General features: G+C 49.3%; 1 protein-coding gene across 1 annotated transcript in view; it reads left to right on the forward strand.

Moving 5' to 3' along the window:
• Positions 1-19,424, forward strand: part of LOC104168342 (E3 ubiquitin-protein ligase MARCH4-like) — a 56,878-nt gene that overhangs the window by 27,364 nt on the left and 10,090 nt on the right. Inside the window, exon 4 of the mRNA XM_009708911.1 lies at positions 8,302-8,494. Coding sequence (XP_009707213.1) covers positions 8,302-8,494 — 193 coding nt within the window. The remainder of the gene's footprint in view (positions 1-8,301; positions 8,495-19,424) is intronic.

The following is a 19,424-nucleotide window of genomic DNA, read 5'->3' on the forward strand; positions in this document are numbered from 1 at the left end:
TGCTCTCTCCTCCAAACTGCAGTCTCTGTGTGTCTTTTTCCAGGCCTGAGGTCACTAACCACAGTGAGGAAACAGGAGCATCCCTTTAGGCCTCCAGTCTTAAATGAGGTAGAGAAGTTAGTGGGGCATAGTGGGGAAATTTTGCTGGGAGGGAAAGGAAAAAGACTACCTGCTCTCTACAAGTTCCTACAGCTTCTGATTCAATTTTCCACGTGCTGTGGGCTGGAGAGATCAGTAGTTTCATCCCAAGCCCCAGACCCAGAGTGTTTTAATTTCTTGGCTCTAGTAACTCAGAGCAGATTGAAACACAGGAGGAGAGTATGGAAAAAGCATCATTTGATTATTTCTGGAAAGCTGGTCCATGAGTCCCCTAATGCTTTGTGTGTCTCAGATTGGGGGAGCGATGCTGAGCAGCACTGAAGGTTTGTGGGTGCAGAGTTGCAGGCATGTGTGTAGCCAGCGCTGCCCTTTAATGAATGACCTCCAAATGCTCTACACCTTCAGGTGTCTCAGGGCAAGAGGTCAGTGGCTTTCCTCCTGCTCCTCACTCAGCTGATATTTGTTGCAGCTATTCACGGGCGAGCTCCCCTCCCACGCACACGTTTCAAAAGCCTGTGCAAAGCATTGCTCTTTCTGGGCTTGCCTGTTAGAAAGCAGCCTGATCTGCTGGCCTTTGCCACGAACGCAAAAACTGAGCGACAGGAGCAACTGAGTTAGAGAGCTCAGCTCTGGGAGCGAGGGTCCCAGAGGACTGTGCAGACCCCGGGCTCAGAGGTTTCATGTTGCTGGCTTAGACTTCACAGCACTTCTTGAAGAAGCACTGGGAAATTTGGAGGGTGGGAAGAAGCAACTGAAGTGAAAAGCCACTTGGTCTGGAATAAATACAGCATGTGTGCAGTTACAGCTCTGTGCCTGGGCACCCTGTCTGGTGCCAGCACAAAGGCACTTCTGAGAAGCAGATGCTACACTAGCACTAGTGTGTGAAATCCCATGGGAAGTGGCTGATGTACCAGGCCTGGACTTCCCACGAGGACTGAGGGCTTGGGTCCCCAGTAACCCATCAGCATGCATGCCTCGTTCCTCAGTGGCTCTCAGCATCCTCTGACGCTGGGAAAGGGAGGCAGAGAGGACCCAGGGGCTGCGATGCCCTGACACTGTGTGACATAAGGACGTGTCACAGCGTGTGCAGGCAGGGAGAGCCCGAGAGGCTCCAGCCTCAAAGGCTGAGAGAGCTGGGTCTGTTCAGCCCCGAAAAGAGAAGAGTGAGAGGGCATCTCATCAATGCTTATAAATACCTTAAGGGTGGATGTCAAGAGGATGGGGCCAGACTCTTTTCAGTGGTGCCCAGTGACAAGTTAGGGGGCAACGGGCACAAACTGAAACTCAGGAAGTTCCATCTGAATATGAGGAAGAACTTCCATACTTTGAAGGTGACAGAACACTGGAACAGGCTGCTCAGAGAGGTTGTGGAGTCTCCTTCTCTGGACATAGTCAAAACCCTCCTGGATGCATTCCTGTGCAACTTGCTGCTCTAGGTGAACTTGCTTTGGCGGAGGGATTGGACTAGATGATCTCCAAAGGTCCCTTCCAACCCTGATGATTCTGTGATTCTGTGAAGAACATCCTTTCTGCTCATCCTTCACCCTACACATGGCTAACAGGGGCCACCTGGACATACAAGCATGTCTCTAAGTAAAGCAATAGTCCCTGGCCTTTCTTTTCAGGATCTGCTGGAACTTCTGCCCAGCTTTATTCTTACTAGAAATCTCTGAATTTCTCCAGCATAGGTTTTGAAGGGCAAATGCCATAGGAAATCATGGTTGTCTGTTTATTCCAGACCAACCGTAATACGTGCAAGGACCCCACAAACCTCATCTCCTTGTCAAATGAAACCTGTTTGGGTGATGCTCTGAACCTGGCTAGATTTTAACCAGCAATGTGGCCTACCTATGCCCTGTCTCCTCTCGTGTGGCAGACCACTGGAAAGCCAAACTCAGGCAGCTGGCAGTCCCTGGGGTCCCTGAAGCATGTCCAGTTGGTCTGAGCAGAGCAGCACACAGCACACGCAACACCCATATATTCCCCAGGATCTGCATGTTTCTCTGCCTGTTCTGACATCTGCTTCACATTTTTTGGAGTGCCTAGAAGCACGGCATGGGCCAGATGTGTGTGGAGATTTGTGGCATGGGCAGAGAAGTCACAGCTGGGGGAACATGGCTTATGCATAATGAACACAGACTCCTTCTAGCCTTCAGGCTGTTATGATGTCTCATACCAGAGAGAAGCCTTTAGTCTGGTATTTTGGCAGAATGAATCTCTATAAATTAAACCCCCCACCATCCCTGGATTGCAGGCATTTAAGAGCAAAGGTCTTAAAGCAGCAACACTGCAAGCCCACTGAGACTGGGGGATTAAAGTTGTTGGACAACGTGGCAGGTGTCCCACCAAGCAGCAGTCAGGCAGCAAATGAGCAAAAATATCCCACCAGCTGTGAGCAGCCAGAAGATCCAGGGCTTTTGTCCATCCATCCATCCATCCATCCTCCTGCTTTCCAGTCTGCCAGTCACCGAGACGGGAGTCATGGGCATGGAGGCTTTAAATGCTCCTCTCTGTTGCAATATTTGTTCAAAGCCCGTGATTTTAAAAAGGTCCTGAAGACAGAGAGTTTTAGAAGCACGTGATAGTACTGCAGGCACCCTGGTGCTGATACGTAGTGGAGTAGGTATCTACCATGATGGGACTCTGCAGTGGATTTCATCTATACAGCTCCTTTGTAGCCGCTCCTAAGCCATAGGCACTGTGATGCTCTGATTTTAGCAAACAGAAAATCCATTTGAACCAACCTTCCCAGACCTACAACTGTCTGCAGTCTCAGGGAGTTCACGTCTGCTTTACAGTTGTTATCTCTGACTCTTGCTGTATTGTGGGTTGTTTCAGCTGCAAAGATACTCAGTTGTCCAGTGCTGGGGTTGGGATCTGGTCCCAGTTCCCCTCTGGCTCTATTTTGACTGTGGTGATGCTCTGTTAAGAGCTGATGAGTATTTGTTTGCATGGCCTCTTCATCAGGACACCCACATCTGCAAGAAAAGTGACCAAGCTCCCAGGGTGTTTGAAATTCAGCCTAAGCTCCTGAGCTAAAAAGCTTGAGGCAAGTTCACTGGTATCTCCTGGTTGTCCTGACTTACTGAATCACTTCTGTTGAGTATGAGCTTTGGCTGGTCCCTGCTGAGCTCCAGCTGCAACCTGCAACCTGCAAACAATGGGTACAATCACAGCAAGAGAGACTTCATGGCCTGTGCCATATAATGGGGGCTTTCTAGGATACTAATACCGTAGCCTGAGTTTTACCAGATGCTCTGGCACATGGAGGAGAAGGGGTTTCATCACTGCACGTTTCCATTACACAGCCCTAGTGGACCCTCCTTCCTCCCTGCTGCCTTTCCAGTATCTGAATAAGCCACAGCATCTGTAAATGTACAGCAGGGAAGCTATCACAATGGTGGCATAAATTTGCTTGGTGAATTTATAAACAGAAAAGCCATCCTCCAAAAGATAAATGAGGAGGATCGCCAGGGCCTCGGGACAGCAGTGAGGGGAGAGCCAGACCTAAGCAGTGCTGGGAATGGTCCACTCCAACCTTCTAGGAAAAACCTCTGCTTTGTTGTGATCCTGGGTCTGAAAATTAAACTGCTGACTAGCACAGCTCAGGCTGTTAATGATATATACTAAGGGGACATGTCAGATACAGCAATAAAAATAAACTGAATTGCCTGAGGCAGGCATGGAGGTGCTCTCAGAGGAGTGTAGGAAGGCTTTTCCAGCAAGCAAGTCTTCTTTGCAACCCGCTGCAGTAAGACATAGATATCTTCTGCAAGCAAATATCTGCCTTGGATCTGCTTATGCTGGTGCTTGGGAACCTTTGGAAAAGAAAGGGAAATATGGATCAGACCTTAAATACTGTAGTAATGACATTAATCTGTGTTACATTAGCAGCAGGAGTTTTCACTCACAAGTCTCTGAGCAGAAGCACTTAAGCAAACAGGGAAACAGGTTTGTCCCAAGTAAAACGCGCAGGTTATGAAACAGTGCAAGAGAACAAGAGACTGGCAGGCACCACTCCCAGCTTGGCCCCTGGCTAATGTCATTGCAAGTGTCAGACCTGAGATCCTAAGAAACCCTTTCTGAGCCATCTGGGTCACAGAGCTTTACGATTTGGGGAAAATGGGAAAATCAGTCCAAGAGAGCATGTTTTGCGTGTGCACATCTGGGTGGTGTGCCAAAGCACTTGGCCAAGAGGGATGGTAGCAGAGGACAGACAGACAGCTCCTGAGTGAATGAGGACATTTCTTCAGAATGGTCTGGAGGGATGGAGCCATTTTTCCAGCATGGGTGATAAGCCATTGCAGAGAGCTGCTTGGGCATGCTCTGAAGCCATTGTAAGCCCGGAGCTCACAAAGCTGCTCCTGTTATCCTGCAGGAGCCTTTAAAGCTTTCTGGTACCACCAAGTCCTTAGTTCTGCCCTGTTCAGCGCTGGCAGAGCATCTGTAGCTGTACCTGCCTAACGGCCACATTCCTGATATTGACAACTTGCATGAGCTGGCGGTTGTTAAAGGTACACATCAGTGCAGCTCAGCAGCTACCTGGGACTCAACAGTCATTATCAGCTGAGGAAAGAAGGGCTCAGGTTTAGGTCTTTCCCCACAAGGTGGGATTGCTTGACACTGTGACCTTGCTAGAGCTTATATGTTTGAGCTGGAGATTTGGAGGGAGGGAGCTGTGTCTGCAGCCAGGCATTCAGACAAAGAGCTTTGGGGGTTTCAGATGTGCCGATAAAGGGACACTGCAACATTGCTGAGACCTTTCTTTACAACTCTAGTGGTGACACAAGAACAATAGGGTCACCCACCAAATCCCTGGTCTGCTGGCCAGAATGATGGTGGAGAGGGGTTACGAAAAATCAGTGATTTTCTAAGGGCTGTTATGAAATCTGAAAGGCACAGTGCTGTGACTGAGGCAGGCTCCCAAGGCCTCCTGCAGCTGAAATTCATCAGTACGTTCCACCTCTAAACAGCTCTTGGACCCTTCTGTCTGTGCTCTCACTGGGTAACATGCTTTATCCTCTGTCTCACCCCTTGTCTTCTCTCTGTGCAAACCTCATACCCTAAGATGTGTAGCAAAATGGATTTAAAAGATGAAAAATAATGGCTCTGGTTATTGGTGGCTCAGGCTAGACGTGGGATGCTAAATTGCAGTTCTCAGGATTGCCAGAGAGGAAATACAACATTTATTACTTACTTTTTTTTTTTTTCTGGAAAATATTAAATTCTTCTGCAAGCTGGTTATTTTCCCCAGTGTTCAGCTCTGACCCATTTACCTCCTTGCCAGAGGGTAATCACACCTCGGTGCCGCCTCCTGAACAGAGTCAGGACTGCTGCTGCGTGTGTCACTGTCACTTAGTGCCAGATGCCCGGGGAGAGTCTCCTGCCCCCTGGCACAGCTGATGGACTCCAGCTCCTTCATTATCACCGCAGCAAACGTCCTGGACACTGCTGCCAGCTGAGCAGAGTCAGGCAGCGTCCCTGCCCGAGTTTCAGCCTCTCTGTTCCCAGCTGAAGGGAGCAGGCTTTGAAGTTTGCACTCAGGTGTAACTTCTCTCTGCTTTGAGCCCCATCCCCTTTGACAGTATATTTAGTACTACACATAAACTGCCCTGTCTCTGCAAAGCAGTGATGCTGGTTGTATGTGGCTGCTAGTTGTAGAAAACAGCTCCTTCTTCTTTTTATGTCTTTAATTGCTACCTTGGAAGGACCTGTTGCCAGCACAGGCCTTGCAGTGTGCCAGACAGATGGTGAGGAGCCAGTCCATTACCTCCTTGAGAGAGAGAAATGATGCAGAATGATTTGGCTGGCACAGGCGCACACGGGTCAGCGTGAGGGACCTGCAGTTAAACCTTCGCACGCAGCACCAGGCTGTGCACCGGGCTCCCTGCGCTCCTGTCCCCTCAGCATTTGCCAGAGTTAGTGGAAGGGGAGATGAGATCTGGGGAAAGCTGCAGGGGTGAAAGTGCAACCCCTTGCACGTACCCAAACCACCTCCTCACCACACGCCTCTAGTCTTGGAGCTCTGAGCTGATGGCACCGGTTGCGGATTTGTCCGACATCTGCTTATGGTGCCATTGAGAACAAAGCTGAAGAACTGACAGGAGGACAGCATAGCTGCTGATCCCACCCTCAGAACCCAAATTTGGGGGTGATGGGTGCTGGGTGGCCTTTGCTCTGTCTTATGTCAGGAGAGGAGTTGCACAGCTGTGCATCTCCTGCAGACTCCAGCACATCTCCATCTAGCCTTGACCCCTTGCGACTGGCACTACTAAACTTCCAGCCCTAAGAGGAGGGCTGTTCACTACCTCAACTTCTTCATGGCACAAAGGGGCCACTTGTGTGGCTGGATTTGGTGGAGGTGTGGATCAGACTGTTGAAGAGACCACTGGGCATCCCCAGTGCTTGATGTTTGCCTTTGGCTGGGCCAGCTGCTGGAGCTGCTGGCAGGAAGGGGACTGGGGTCAGCTGTGCCCAGGAAGGCGATTGGGGTTAGCTGAGCCCAGTCCTACTTCAGCAGGGAACAAGCTCTCTCTCTCTGCTCAGCAGCTTTATGGCCATCTACTCTGTGGCCAACTATGAAATAAGCTGGTACCACCCACCGGACTGATGCTGCACATCCCTGACATACGATTTGAGGGCTGTCTGCCCTTGCAGGATGTAAGCCAAGGAGCAAGGCTGGCAGAGGCAGATACTTCAGCTCACCTCTGAGCCAAGCCAGGCAATCTTCTCCCAGTTGCAACCCACAGACCTCAGCCTCGGGCTGAAGCTCTCGTCTGTTGCTCTCCAAAGGCAGCCCTTTGCAGAGGAGTACATTCGATTCAGGGGTCTGGTCATTGGACTGGTAGCAATGCCATGCATGCCTGTACAAGCACAATTCATCTGTTGCCCTTCTTGCCCTTTAATCAGGGTTCAAAGTCCTCCTGACATCCCAGAAAACACTGGTAGATCCTGGCTGGCCTGAGCATTAAAGAGGGACTCAGCAACTGAACTCCCTTCTTGCCCTGCAAAAGGACAGGACAAGGCTAAGCCCTGCTGTCCCAGGATATGTTTGATAAACGTGCAGGGTGCTGAGGGCTTGCCAGAGATGCCGCTTCACAGGGACACTGAATTTGGGCTGAATCCAGACTAAACATTTTCAATTCCTCTGATTCCTCTATACCTGCAGGAGGTTGAAGTCTGCCTTTATTTATCCTTCTTACCGGTCTCACTGAGATTTCAAGGGCATGTATCTCACAGCTAAAGGTGGCCTCTATACTTCAATGCCAGGAGAGAACGTCCCTCCTCAGCCTATTTAGACATTTGATTTCTGATTTGCAGGAGGGGCTACAGACCATGTCTCCAAGTCTTGTTAAAGAAAGCAATTTCTGGTCTTGGTTTTCACAGGGCAGTTGTCTCAGCAATGTAAATCTGAGTGGGGAGGTTTTATGCTGGATGACAGAGAGGAGTCCAGGCTTAGGATATTTATACTGTAGCTTGTACAAAGCTATTGGACATAGTGAATGGATTTGGGGGAGTTATTTCTATTTTTTCCTTCTTCTGGGGAAGAAGCATTGACGTTTACCTTGGAACACAGCCTGAACATGTCATCACCTAAAGGCAGGGTGTCCTGACCACAGCAACTTGCGTTGTTTGTAACAAGTTTTGTGGGATGTGCATTGCCACTGCGAGATCCTACCTAGTGCTGTGATCCTGTCAGATCTCACAAAGTGGCACAGAGCCAGCTCATGATAGGCCTCTGAAGGAAAACTTGGCTTTCTGAGACACTTCTTCTTATGGTAATAGGATACCCTGGCTGAGGATGCTGCCTGGCCTCTATTTGAGGTAGCAACTGAATGTCCTGGTTTGTGATGGCCATCACAGACCCACTGTTGCAGGGATGTTATTTTTGGTGTCTTGCCCCCAGTCCATTCTGCCTCCCTTAGGTCTCTGTGATTTCCTGGTGAGATGCAGGATTCCTCCCCTTTGCCTCTTCAGCAATGCTGTCAGGAAACATGAGGCCATGCACTGTTGAACAACTGCCATGCTCCACCTCAGATGTGGACCAGGTAAAAGCACCTATGCTCGTAGGTGCTCTTTGAGATCTCCAAAACCACCACAATGATGTAAAACCGTGATGTGCCCCAAGTAACTAATCTCTTCTCTTTTTCCTTCCTCCCTCCCCCTTGTCCCCTCTCCTCTCCCTGTTGCCTCCCCTTGCAGTGGCAGGCCATCTCTCTGACAGTCATTGAGAAGGTTCAGATAGCAGCGGCCATCCTGGGTTCCCTCTTCCTCATTGCCAGTATCTCGTGGCTCATCTGGTCGACCTTCAGTCCTTCGGCCAAATGGCAGCGCCAGGACCTGCTCTTCCAGATCTGCTATGGAATGTATGGCTTCATGGACATTGTCTGTATAGGTGGGTGATCGTATCTCATGGCACAGCCAAGGTCGCCTGCCCACTCACCCATGGAGAGGAGTGGGAGACGGCATGGAGAGCCGGCCGGTACGGCTCAGCTCAGATTGAGCCTCCCTGGCTTTTGCTCCTCTTTGCTGTTGCGACCCCTTTTTTACAGTCCTCTCTGCTCGTCTGGGCAGCCCTGGAGTGTGTCCTCAGCTGGGCTGGCAGACGGACCTGGAGCAACCCCAGAGAGAAACAAATCTCTCTTCAGAGCAAGAAGAGAGTGGGGAGGTCTGGGGGAGGCTAGGGAGTGTAAGGCTTTTGAGAAACTCCTTCCTTTCTGGAATAGCTAATTTAGGGACTGCCTCATGGCTGGGTATGGCAGGGTCTCTCCACGTGCAGCTCCTTGGCTCTCCAGCCCAGTCTCTCTGCTGGGCAGGGGTGGCTGTCCCTTGTTTGGCCCGCCCTGGAGCTGCAAGTCTCGACCAGCCCAAGTCATGGCCCAGCCTGGGGTCCTTGTCCCATTGCTGGTACAGAGCAGCTCTGAGGATGAAACTGCCTTGCACTGAGCAAGCCCAGACAGCAAACCAGATGCTAGCAGCCTGGCCACAGCAGGGTCTCCCTGAGAGCTCGAGCTATAGCCCCAGTGCAGGTCTGCAGGATGGGGGAACATATCGGACGATACCTACGGGCAGAAGCACTCACCAGCCAGGCTGTTGAAAGAGCAGTGGTTGCCGGAACAGTCCAGTGAACACTAGCCACCTCCAAAAGTGCTCCTGAGCACTGTCCGCCCAAGCACAGGCCACCAGATAACGTCATTCCAAGTGACCCTGACAGGAAACAAAGAGGGTCTTAGAGAGCTCTTCATGTCTAGGTCCTTCCATCATTGGTATAAAAGCAGAAGGAGCCTTCCAGAAACTCGGTGGGACAAGGCAGTCCTCTTGACTTGATGGGTGTGTGATTGTGTGGGTAGAGCCACTCCAGAGGGAAGGAGCACAGCCCCCCAGTTCAGCCCTCAGGAGGAGCGGGACAGACTATGTCACAGAGCAGCAGATGGTGAAGTTGGGGTACAGAAGTAGAACAAACTCAGTGGCCCAGACAGAGGTCTGGACTGCACACCCTGGTATCCGGGTTCAAATGGTTCCTAGCTTCAGCATCCTTCTAGCACAGGACTTGGGCCTGCCGAAACCCAGGCCAGTTCCTCCCACTGTTGCCACCACTGTGCTTACAAGGAGACATGGGCTTGGCCTGTAGAGCTCCTGCTCCTTCATGAGATGCTGATGGAGCTACCACATTTCTCCAGGAACAAAGGATAGCAAAGGGGGGGAAAGAGAGACAGGCAGCACCCATGTGTTGGCACAGTAGCCACTGGTGACATCCTCTTAATGGTGGAATTGAGAGTGGAAAAAAATTATCCCTATATGTGTGTGGTGTGCGTTTGTCTTGCCTTATTGGCAGAGGACAGAAGTGGAGAGGCCTGGCCTGGACAGACGTCAGTAACATGATTAACTGGCTTTGATAAAGCTTCAAGAGCTGAGGGGAACTGGTTAGCTCATCTGTCAATAGGAGCTAAATCCTCCCAGAAGGCAGAGAACAAGCCATGCCAGCCATGAACTGAAGGGAAGCTGGGCAGATGGATTCAGATTTGAGGTTCTTTGTTTCTTTCTTATTAATTCTTTTAAGGGTCTGGCCTCTATTTCTTTTTTCTACCTTCTCTGGTGGAGAAGAAAAAAACCCTTTGCATCTCCAGTGATGTCACTGTTAAGCTTAATGCCCTAAGCTGGGAGCTTTAATTTTTTCCAGCCGAAGAGTGAGCAGCCATGCCGTTCCTAGGATCATTTCACAGTCATGTCTTGGGGCAGCCCCTTGTCTCGTGGTCCTCCCTGCACGGCTGGCAGTCCTGGTGGGCCAGGCATGCTGGCTTTCCTACAAACTCAAAAGCAAGTGGGAAGCATTACAGATGCAGTGAGTTAACATGTCTGTACGTGGCTTCTCTTGCCCAGCACCACAGAGACTGCCCAGAGATGGCTCCACTTGTGCTGTGTGCAGCACGTCTGCCTGTGCTGCCGGGCAGCCCAGCCGTACTTGACCAGGAGAGATGATGTTCTGGACCATGTGAGCCTTTGTATACATTTCCCTAGAAAAGTTCGTATGTGCATGCAGCCAGCCTTCTGCCCCTGCCACGCTCTGGTGTAAAACTTGCTTGTATTGTGCTTCAATACCCTTTGCAATCCCAGCTGCTGCTGCTCCCGGTCTGTAGTGGAGGAGAAGGGAGCTCTGAGCAGTGCTAGCTGAGATCTGGTGTTCACTCTCCTCCCCCCCGTCTCCTCCTCCTCTTCTTCTTTCTCTGCCCAAGTTGAACCAAGTGACAAATGAGGTCTTCACAGGGAGCTGTGACTCCCTGGCTGTCGATGCGGTCAGGTCTCTCCTCTGAGTGACTTCTCTCCAGCCCTGCTGATTTTAGGGGGCTGCACTAGTGCTAGCCAAAAGGCTGCTCTGTCCTGTGGGGAGACCAGGTCAGGTCAGGCCAGCAGAAGGGGCTGGTCAAAGGGAACTCCGCGACTGGGTTTAATTCCTCATTCATTATAGCTTTGCTCGACTGTGATGGATGCAGCAACGCCAGCTCCCTAGAAGACTCGCGGTGAATTCCTCACTGTGGAACAGCTATTCTCCCTTTCTTTATCCTTCTCCCAAACCTTGCAGCCTCGCAGTGTCTTTGATCGCAACCAGGCAAAGCCGGCTCCAGAGATTCAGAGTTCTGCTCCTGACTGCCAGCATGGCCCGAAGCCTCTTGTTACTCCTCCCTGGGCTTTAGTTCTACTTCTGCAAGTTCAGGATAAAACCTCTCATGGATAATTGCAGTGACAACGGTTCTTGAAATAAAAGGCATTTCGGTGTCTCCTCCTCCACAGTCCAGACCTTTTCCCCTTTTGACTTCCAGCCTGTGGATGGGTAGGAAGGATTTAGGAACTAAGAAATGCTCAGCGATGGGGAAAGAGCAGGACCTTATGTGCACTCTGTTCTACCACAGTTGGTTTTTTCAGCTAATGTAACACACACATTGTCTGTGCGTTGTTTGGTAACAGGCTGGGCAGCCATAGCTAGCAGAATGTTATACTGTAGGTCCTACACTAATTGTATGAATTCTGGTTGTTCCTTCCCTCAGTTTGATGCCAAGTTTTACTTTCACTGGCAGAGGAGCAGAGGTTTGAAAGACAAGGCATTTACTGAAGAGCAGATGTGCAGAAGCAGAGCTCCCCTGTAGTTCCTGCCAGTTCCCACTTCAGTTGTCCTTGAATGTCTCATGTCCATTGAGTAGCCAGTGACATTTGTCCAGGAGGCCAGTTCACACAGCCCGTCACTGGAGATGCTCACAGGACACTTCCTCTGGCACTGTAGAGTCTCAAAGCTGGAGCAGACACCAAATCTGCAGAGATCCTGACTATCGTCAGACGGGGAATATGCATCTAGTCAGCAACTGCTGAGCTGTTCTGTGTGATCTCCTCTCTACCAAGTCATTAAGGGATTTAGGTACCAATTTGCCAAGACGGAGATATCTGTGGCAATTTGCATGGGCAATCCCATGGCAGCACTGGTCTTTCCAGTGTGAAGTCAAAGGTGAGGGCACAAGTGCTCACTTGCACATATAGCTCCCTAAGTACAGATCATTTGGTTGTTACCTTCTTTTGAGCTGTACTTGATCTGAAATAGTCAGATCACCTCCAAGCTGAGCTCTCAAAATACAGCTATTAACCCAGAGACTATTGATCCATGCATCAAAATCCAGGGGTCTTGGGTTTGACCCTCAGTCACTCACATTCAGTAATACACTAGTTTTCTTTGGACTTGCTAGATCCTAACATGCTCCACAAAACCGGTTGTAAGGGACAGACTTGCTACCCCATCATCCACCATGGAAACAAAACCACAACCAAAGCAAAATGAATCTGCTCCTCACGACCAGCAGGACAGATGGTATGGCCTCATGTACCAGAAGCTACCTCCATCTGGGTAAGATGTGCAAGGTGGTCTTTCAACATTGTTCTCCCTCTTGCTCTCAGACATCTAACAGGAGGGCAGGAAGCACTTGAAAGGATTGTTTGGAATTTGTGGGAGTCTCCGATACTGGAGTTTTTTTTATGAACCTGTTAGAAAACATATGTCAAGAACAGGTTGTGGAGAGATGATCCCAGTTTGTGAAGGAGGAACAGAATAAATGCTTCTTGATATCCAGCCAGCCCCAACATCTTTGATTCTGATCTCTCCGTCTTTCATGTGTGCTATCTCTGATCGTGTCTGTAGGACAGATATGAGAGTTGGATTAAACTAGAAACTGGTAATGGTGCCAGCATAGGTATTGCTCTGCTATGAAGCCATCTACAATACAGACATTTGAGATCAGCAACCAGGAAATGAATGAAAATGAGATGGGGACTGTTCATTTGATAAACTGCTCTCTCCGTGGGTCCATGAGAGGTAAATCCAGAAAGCTGGAATAGAGAGGGATTAGCAGAAATGCAGTTATCAAAATGCACAGATAAATGGAGTGAGCCTTTTGTAGGCCTGAGTTACTGAGTAGGGAGAGTGGCAGCTTAGAACTGGGCTGTAAATCCTGAGAGATACCTGCCTGTTAATTAAATTACAGTCCTTGGAGGGAGGGGGGCGGGTGTTGCCTCTCTCTGTGTCAAGGTGCAATTAGAGAAAGTCAGGGTTTGTAGATTAAGGTGTCATTTGGGTTCAGGAGGACAGGAAACCATCTCCTGTTAAACAAGGAGGAACTCTGCCAGCTAATGAGACCATGTCGCAGTCTAGGCTCAGGCATCACCAGATCGGCTCCAAGGGGGAAGCGTGTCTCAGGAAGGCCATTAGCAGGCTGTGTCACTATTACAGTTTGTGTGTGCCGTCCTGCTTGTGCTCACACATGGGTATCCCTGTGGTTGGCATGCAGCGGGGTTTATCCCCAGCGATGCAAAAGGAATCCAATCTGCCTCTCCTTGGATCACTGTCTGGTGGGGACTGTTGCTTTGTCCATGCCCACCCACTCCTTGCTCTCTGACTCACCCTGCCTTGGTGCTGACAGCACTTTTGCAAGCACTAAATCTTCATGCTCTTTGAAGCTTTTCGCTCACTTTCCTTTCCTTGGCAGCCAGTCCCTGAGGGTATTTGCCTTCACAACAGTAACTGCACTGCAGCTCAATAGCACAAGAGACAGGCAAAGCAGGACCATTCATCCTGCCAACGATTTTTGTTGGCACACCATGGCAATCCATTACAGATCAGGAAGTGTGTGCCTGCTGTTTTTAATCCCAGCTGCCAGCAAGAATAATCAAAAGCATCCAGTACGTCTGATGGCATCTCAGCACAACCGTAGGTAATAACATAAGAAATCAATAGCCAATTAAAACTGATCCACAGCATTTGATCTTTCATAGTGCAACGGGAACAGAAATTAATGGAGCTTCCTTGAGACAGTCACAATTCAAGCTTCCTGCCAGGACTAATGTGGTTTCATTTTAAATGAGCTTTGCTTCCTAGAGGAAATGCCAGGCTGAGATAGCCTCAGGGTGTTTTCTAGCCAGGTCACTTGGACACTCAGCATTCAAAGGATTTAGGAGTCAAAGTCCCAACAAAATAAATAGAAAATGAGAAATTAGGTGTCTTCAGGGTCTTGGTCTTCATCTGTATCAATCCGATTCTCAAAAGGAAAGCAGATGTTTTCATTCAGGTCTGCATAGTCTCCCAAGGTACAAAGCAGGAAGAATTGCTACAGCAGTAGGGAATCAGTTTTGGGGAAGCACCAAGCCCTTGCGTTGGCTTGATGACACCCTAAAGGCAGAGCACAAGGCAGAGAAGTTCAGCACATGTCTTTGGAGGAGAAAGCTGAGACCAACCCAGACAGCAGATGTGCATGGCTTCGACATACCTGGAAGAGACCCATGGGAGAACGCAGAAGGCTTCTATACCCTTCATCTTAATGCAGTGCTTGCCGCACTGTTCATGCACTTCTTGCCCAGTTTGCCTGTAAACTGGAGCTACCAGGAGCTAACTGGAGTGACCCAGGTTCTAACATCAGAGCAGGCAGTTGAGGATAAAGTCAGGCAACTGATTTGCTTTTTTTGTACTGTGAATCCTGATTTGCTTACGTTCAGCCACAATGTGCATGCTCAAAAAATCACTGAGCGAATCATTGATTTATCAGCTGTAAAGGCGGCTGTGGAGACAGGAACGGTCCCTACAGGACATGTTGTGGGGCTTTCGATCCAGCTGGGCAGGGCCTGTCCCTGAGAGCAGTCGCTGGGGGCCCTGTACCTGGGACAGCAGCAGGAGAAGATGCTGCACAGCTGATCTGCTGACTGACTGCTTGGCTGCTATCCAGGAACAGTGGATGCTCGGCAAAGTTGAGACATGCCCCCCCTCTGTTCCTGAAAGATGGCACCTATTTTTATCTAATGCTGCATTGATTATTCAATAAGAGAGCAGAGTGGGCCAGTCAACGTGCGTGCATGTGTGCTGTTTTCACCAGTGCGCAGTTCTGCAGAGGCTCAATGCACCCAGTGAACTCCAGTGCAGCTCACCACAGAACGAGCATGTTGCTGCTGAGCAAAGAGTCACAGGGTTTGGACCTGGCTCTGAACCCCCCTCCCTTATTGTAGGGAAGGATCTTGTCTTCCAGTACAGTCAGAGCAGCACCAGGCCTTTCACACATGTCCTTTTGACTCCACGCTCCTTCACCGCATCCATCTCCATGCAGTTTCCCACTGTTGCAACAGGGCTCCGGAGATGTATTTTGTCATGAATAACCGTATGGTGCTCTCTGCTCCAGTGGATCAATGTGTTTAGCATTTAATGAGGGCAACATAATTAACATTTTCTGAGGGAGAAAAGAAATTCTTTTGCCTTGTGAACTGCATCTTGTGCTTTCAAGGATGATACGTTATAATCAGAATGATGCTTCCCTGTCACTAAACCCTATGCTGGAATCAAGTGCCTGGTGTCCCTGGGTTGAGTTCCCATCCATGGGCAGAGGCAGAAACACTCACCTGCCTGTCACAGCTTCTACACTACGGCAGGAGATTCCCTCCAAGGCAGCTGGTAGGGTCTCCAACACCAGCTGCATAAATTGTGCTATTTAGTAAAGGATGGAAAAAGTCCTCAGCTCTGTGCCAGGTTGTGTTTTTCCAACTGCCTTCTGTCCCATCACTTCTCCTACTACAGCCTCCATCCCTGCAGACACATTACTCCTGGAGGTGGGAGGCTGTGGTCCATGGCATGCTGTTGTGGCCATAGCAAGAGAAGTCAACTCTGTAGTCAAAGATGAGGCTGCAGGAGGGTCATCCCCCATGCATAGTGGATGAGGCTGCTTTTGGTGTGTCCCCAGCTCTATAGGGAGCCAGAAGCAGAGGTAAGAAGAGATAAACATGAAGCCACATTAATCCAGCTCTGGGATTGCTTCTTAAGGAGGTGACTGATCAGTTCTTCTCCTGGAGGGATGGTTACCTACCAACAGAGCCATGTTTCAGACCCGGATACAACAGTCTGTAAGCAAGAATACTGCAAACAGGTCCATGGGCTAAGTTGCTAAACTTGAGTTGCTAAACTTATTCTGCCTGGAAGTTACTCCCTGAAGCAGCGCTTTTCTTCCTGAACCCACCAATGGCAGCCACAGCCTGAATCCCTCTGCCCCGTGGCAGAGCTGGATCCACAACAACCATATGAACATGCAGCGTTTAGCAGAAGTTGTTCAATAAGATTAAATAATGCCAGGGAGCCTGTGCTCGGTAGTCCAGCCAGCACTTTACCTTCTCGGAGGAGGTCCAGCCAGCAGACAAACCCACAGCACTGACATTCAGGCAGGGCCAGTGTGGAGTGGGCAGTCATCACTACCTACTGAAGGCAGAGAAGCCTGAAGAGCCGAAAGTCCAGGCATTTACTATGCCAGGTGGGACGATTCACTCTGTTCAGCCATGGCTGCATCCTGAACGTCTCTGTGTCCTACAAGGCTCTTCTCCAGAGCTCTGCTGCAGGCTTAGCTGCTCTCAGTTCCTTTCACTGCTTTCATTCTTGTCAGCTCAACATTCTCAGATCCCATAAGGTGCCTATGAACTCTTTCCTGCCTCTTTCAGCCTGCATTATCATTCACTCAGCTGGGTATCGCAGCCCCTAAAGGTCTTCATCTCTTGTGGAACAAACTTGTATACCCAGAGCAAGAAGGCAAAAGTTTTGCCCTCCTAGAGATCCTAGCTAGTAATGGATCAGAAATGGTAGACCCTTGTCCTCTTGGCTCCTGCTGCCTTCCTTAATTTTGAATAGTGCCTCTGCATGTGAGCTGAAGACCTTTACAGGGGAGAAGGTGGGATGAGACCTGTGGGGACACTGTAGGGGAGCAGAAAGGAGAGGCCACAGCACCGAAGCTGGAAAGCTCCTGGAAATCTCACAGAAATCCTGGGGTCTGCAATGAAAGATTTTGTGGAGGACAAAGCAGCCAAACACAGGCTGCACCGTGGTGTGTCCCAAGGACACATTTATCCTGACAAAAGGCTGGCCAAAGAGCACCATGAGCACCTTCTGCCTCACATCCTTGGGATGCCTTCCTACATGGCAGAGGGGCAAGATACCCACATTTGCTCCAACAAGGGAGTAGAAGCAATCACAATGCACACACCGACCTGCAACTTCACAGGCACTCCTAGGTCCGTTAATTTAGCCTATGTGCCTTACATTATCCTGGGAGATGCTCTTTAAGTGTGATCTGTACTCACCTTTATGTCTCTCCTAACTGTTCCCTATTCCTCTTAGTGGAAGAGCATTTGGGTGGCTGGCACAGTCTGGAAGGATTGAGCTCAGACAGGACCTACATCCCTTAGAAAATGAAAAACTGTGAAACTATTCTCATTTTTTCTTACAGAATTTCATTTGCTAATAAAAGCAGAGAGGGAGGAACTAGTTCTACCTTCAATAAGCAAATGTCATGTTTTGATCATTATTGAACAAAGCATTTTGATTTAGCATTTAGAGATGACTGCTCATGCTGAGTATTTTAAATTCAGTGTCAGAATTGGAATACAACATTTAAAAAAAATTCAAGTCCAAATGGAACATTCTCACCTGTCTGAAAATATGTATGTATTCTTCCATTCTGGAGGATGGCATGACTTTTTCAAGTCTCACTGTGAGCAAGTATGAAGCCAGGTTTCCAAACCATACACAAAACAGGGTTGTGGTCCAGCTTTGCCTTTAAAGAAATGTCCCAGGGATGACTGAGGATCCAGCATGACTGCATAGGCAGTGCTTTAGTCGAAGTCACGTTAGGTACGGGATAGGAAGGTTCAGGACCCAGACCTGGAGCACTGACTGCCATGGTGCAAGTGTGGTGAAATGGAAGCCATGTGCTTTTTCTCTCCTCATCATGAGTATCCACCTCCCTGGGCTTCTGTCAGGGAACGACTGGAAACTTGACGGTAGAAAAGACCCATAAAATCAGCCAGAGACCAGGGTGTGCATTAGGCCAGTGCTCTGTTCAATCTAGTTTGAAATTATTATTTACTCCCTTCTTTTAAAGACCTAAGAGTATCTGTCTTGCACACAATGGGTGTCTTTCACCTCTTGTGTACAAAGTCTTTTCAAGATGTGGGGTGTTGCTATCATCTCCATTTTAAATTTGGGGTAAAAAGGCACCAAGAGGGTCTATATAATCCTAGCTACAAAACAAGGAAGGGAAACTTTAAGAGAGCAAGGGGGTATACGGGTAATGCCTCCAAGCCCTGTCCCTCCTATACTGGCACAGTAATGGGTAGACTCACAAGTGGGGAATGCTACTAGAGATACATGATTCAGAAGCAAGGCTGTTCTGCCAGGGGAGCTCCTGTCTTTATTTATTTATTTGCTTTTTCCAAGAAGAGCTTCATTTATTGCTGCCTGCATAGCTAGAGACTGCCCTTTAATCCTCTGCTTTATCGTGCGCTGTGAATTAAATACTGCAGGAGTACAAGAGCCCTTAAGGGCACAACATCCATTTTGCTGTAGCTGTCCACAGCCAGCTGAGTTTATAGGAGTGCTTTTGTTTATGGTTTATCTGTTGCCTGAGCAAGGATTTCTCTGGGTTTTATTTTACCTATTTTTGCTGTTATTTCTTGCTTTTGGGTTTTTTGTCCCAGTTTTGAGGCAGGGTGTAAAAGTGGTAGTCTGGGCAGGGCCAGAGAAAGTTGTGGTGGTTGGTAGCTCATATGCTTACAGCTGAAAATACTGCAGCATTTCTAGAGCACTGGTGTTGATGTGTGTGGTTCCTGGGGTCATCCCAGCTCCTCTGTCACAGATGGCATCCTGCAGACAGCTGATGCTGTTTTCCTATTGCAAACAAAACATGTGGGAATGCTGAACAACAAGGAAATTCCTGTCCCTGGGACACCTCCTAACAGCCCCTTAATTTTGCCAGTCTTTCCTCATTTTGGGCCTTACCAGCTCTGCCCTACAGGGCCCAGCCCGTGTGTTGCAGAGGAACATGTGGGTGGGCAGAGGACATGGCTGAGGTTGGCTGCCCTGGGATGAAGGCAGCACCTTGTGGAGAAGCTGGCATCCGCCTTGCAGCCATAAAAGCTCCCCAAATGCTCCTACAACGTACTGCCCTCAGCTCCACAAGCCCCATGTCAGGCAGTCCTACCTGTCCTCTCAATTCATCCCACTGGATAAAGTGTTCCTCCTTCCCCAGCTACAAATGCCGTGTATGTGGGATGGACTGCTCCTGGTTCTGAGAGAAGCCCATAGCATCCTGTGCACACAGGAATCACTGCTGCACACTTGTGTTACATGAACTCATGACATGCTGCAGTGTCACGACCTGGAAATTGTCTCTTGCCGTATAACTCGGCAGCATCCTGCAAAATCACAGTGCTGCCTGGAGGAGAGATGCTGCCGGCTGTCAGGCCAAGCACTCCCATCAGGAATAAAAGAG

The sequence above is a fragment of the Cariama cristata genome, unplaced genomic scaffold (genome assembly GCF_000690535.1).
Source record: "Cariama cristata isolate BGI_N322 unplaced genomic scaffold, ASM69053v1 scaffold7951, whole genome shotgun sequence".
Classification (NCBI taxonomy): Eukaryota; Metazoa; Chordata; class Aves; order Cariamiformes; family Cariamidae; genus Cariama; species Cariama cristata.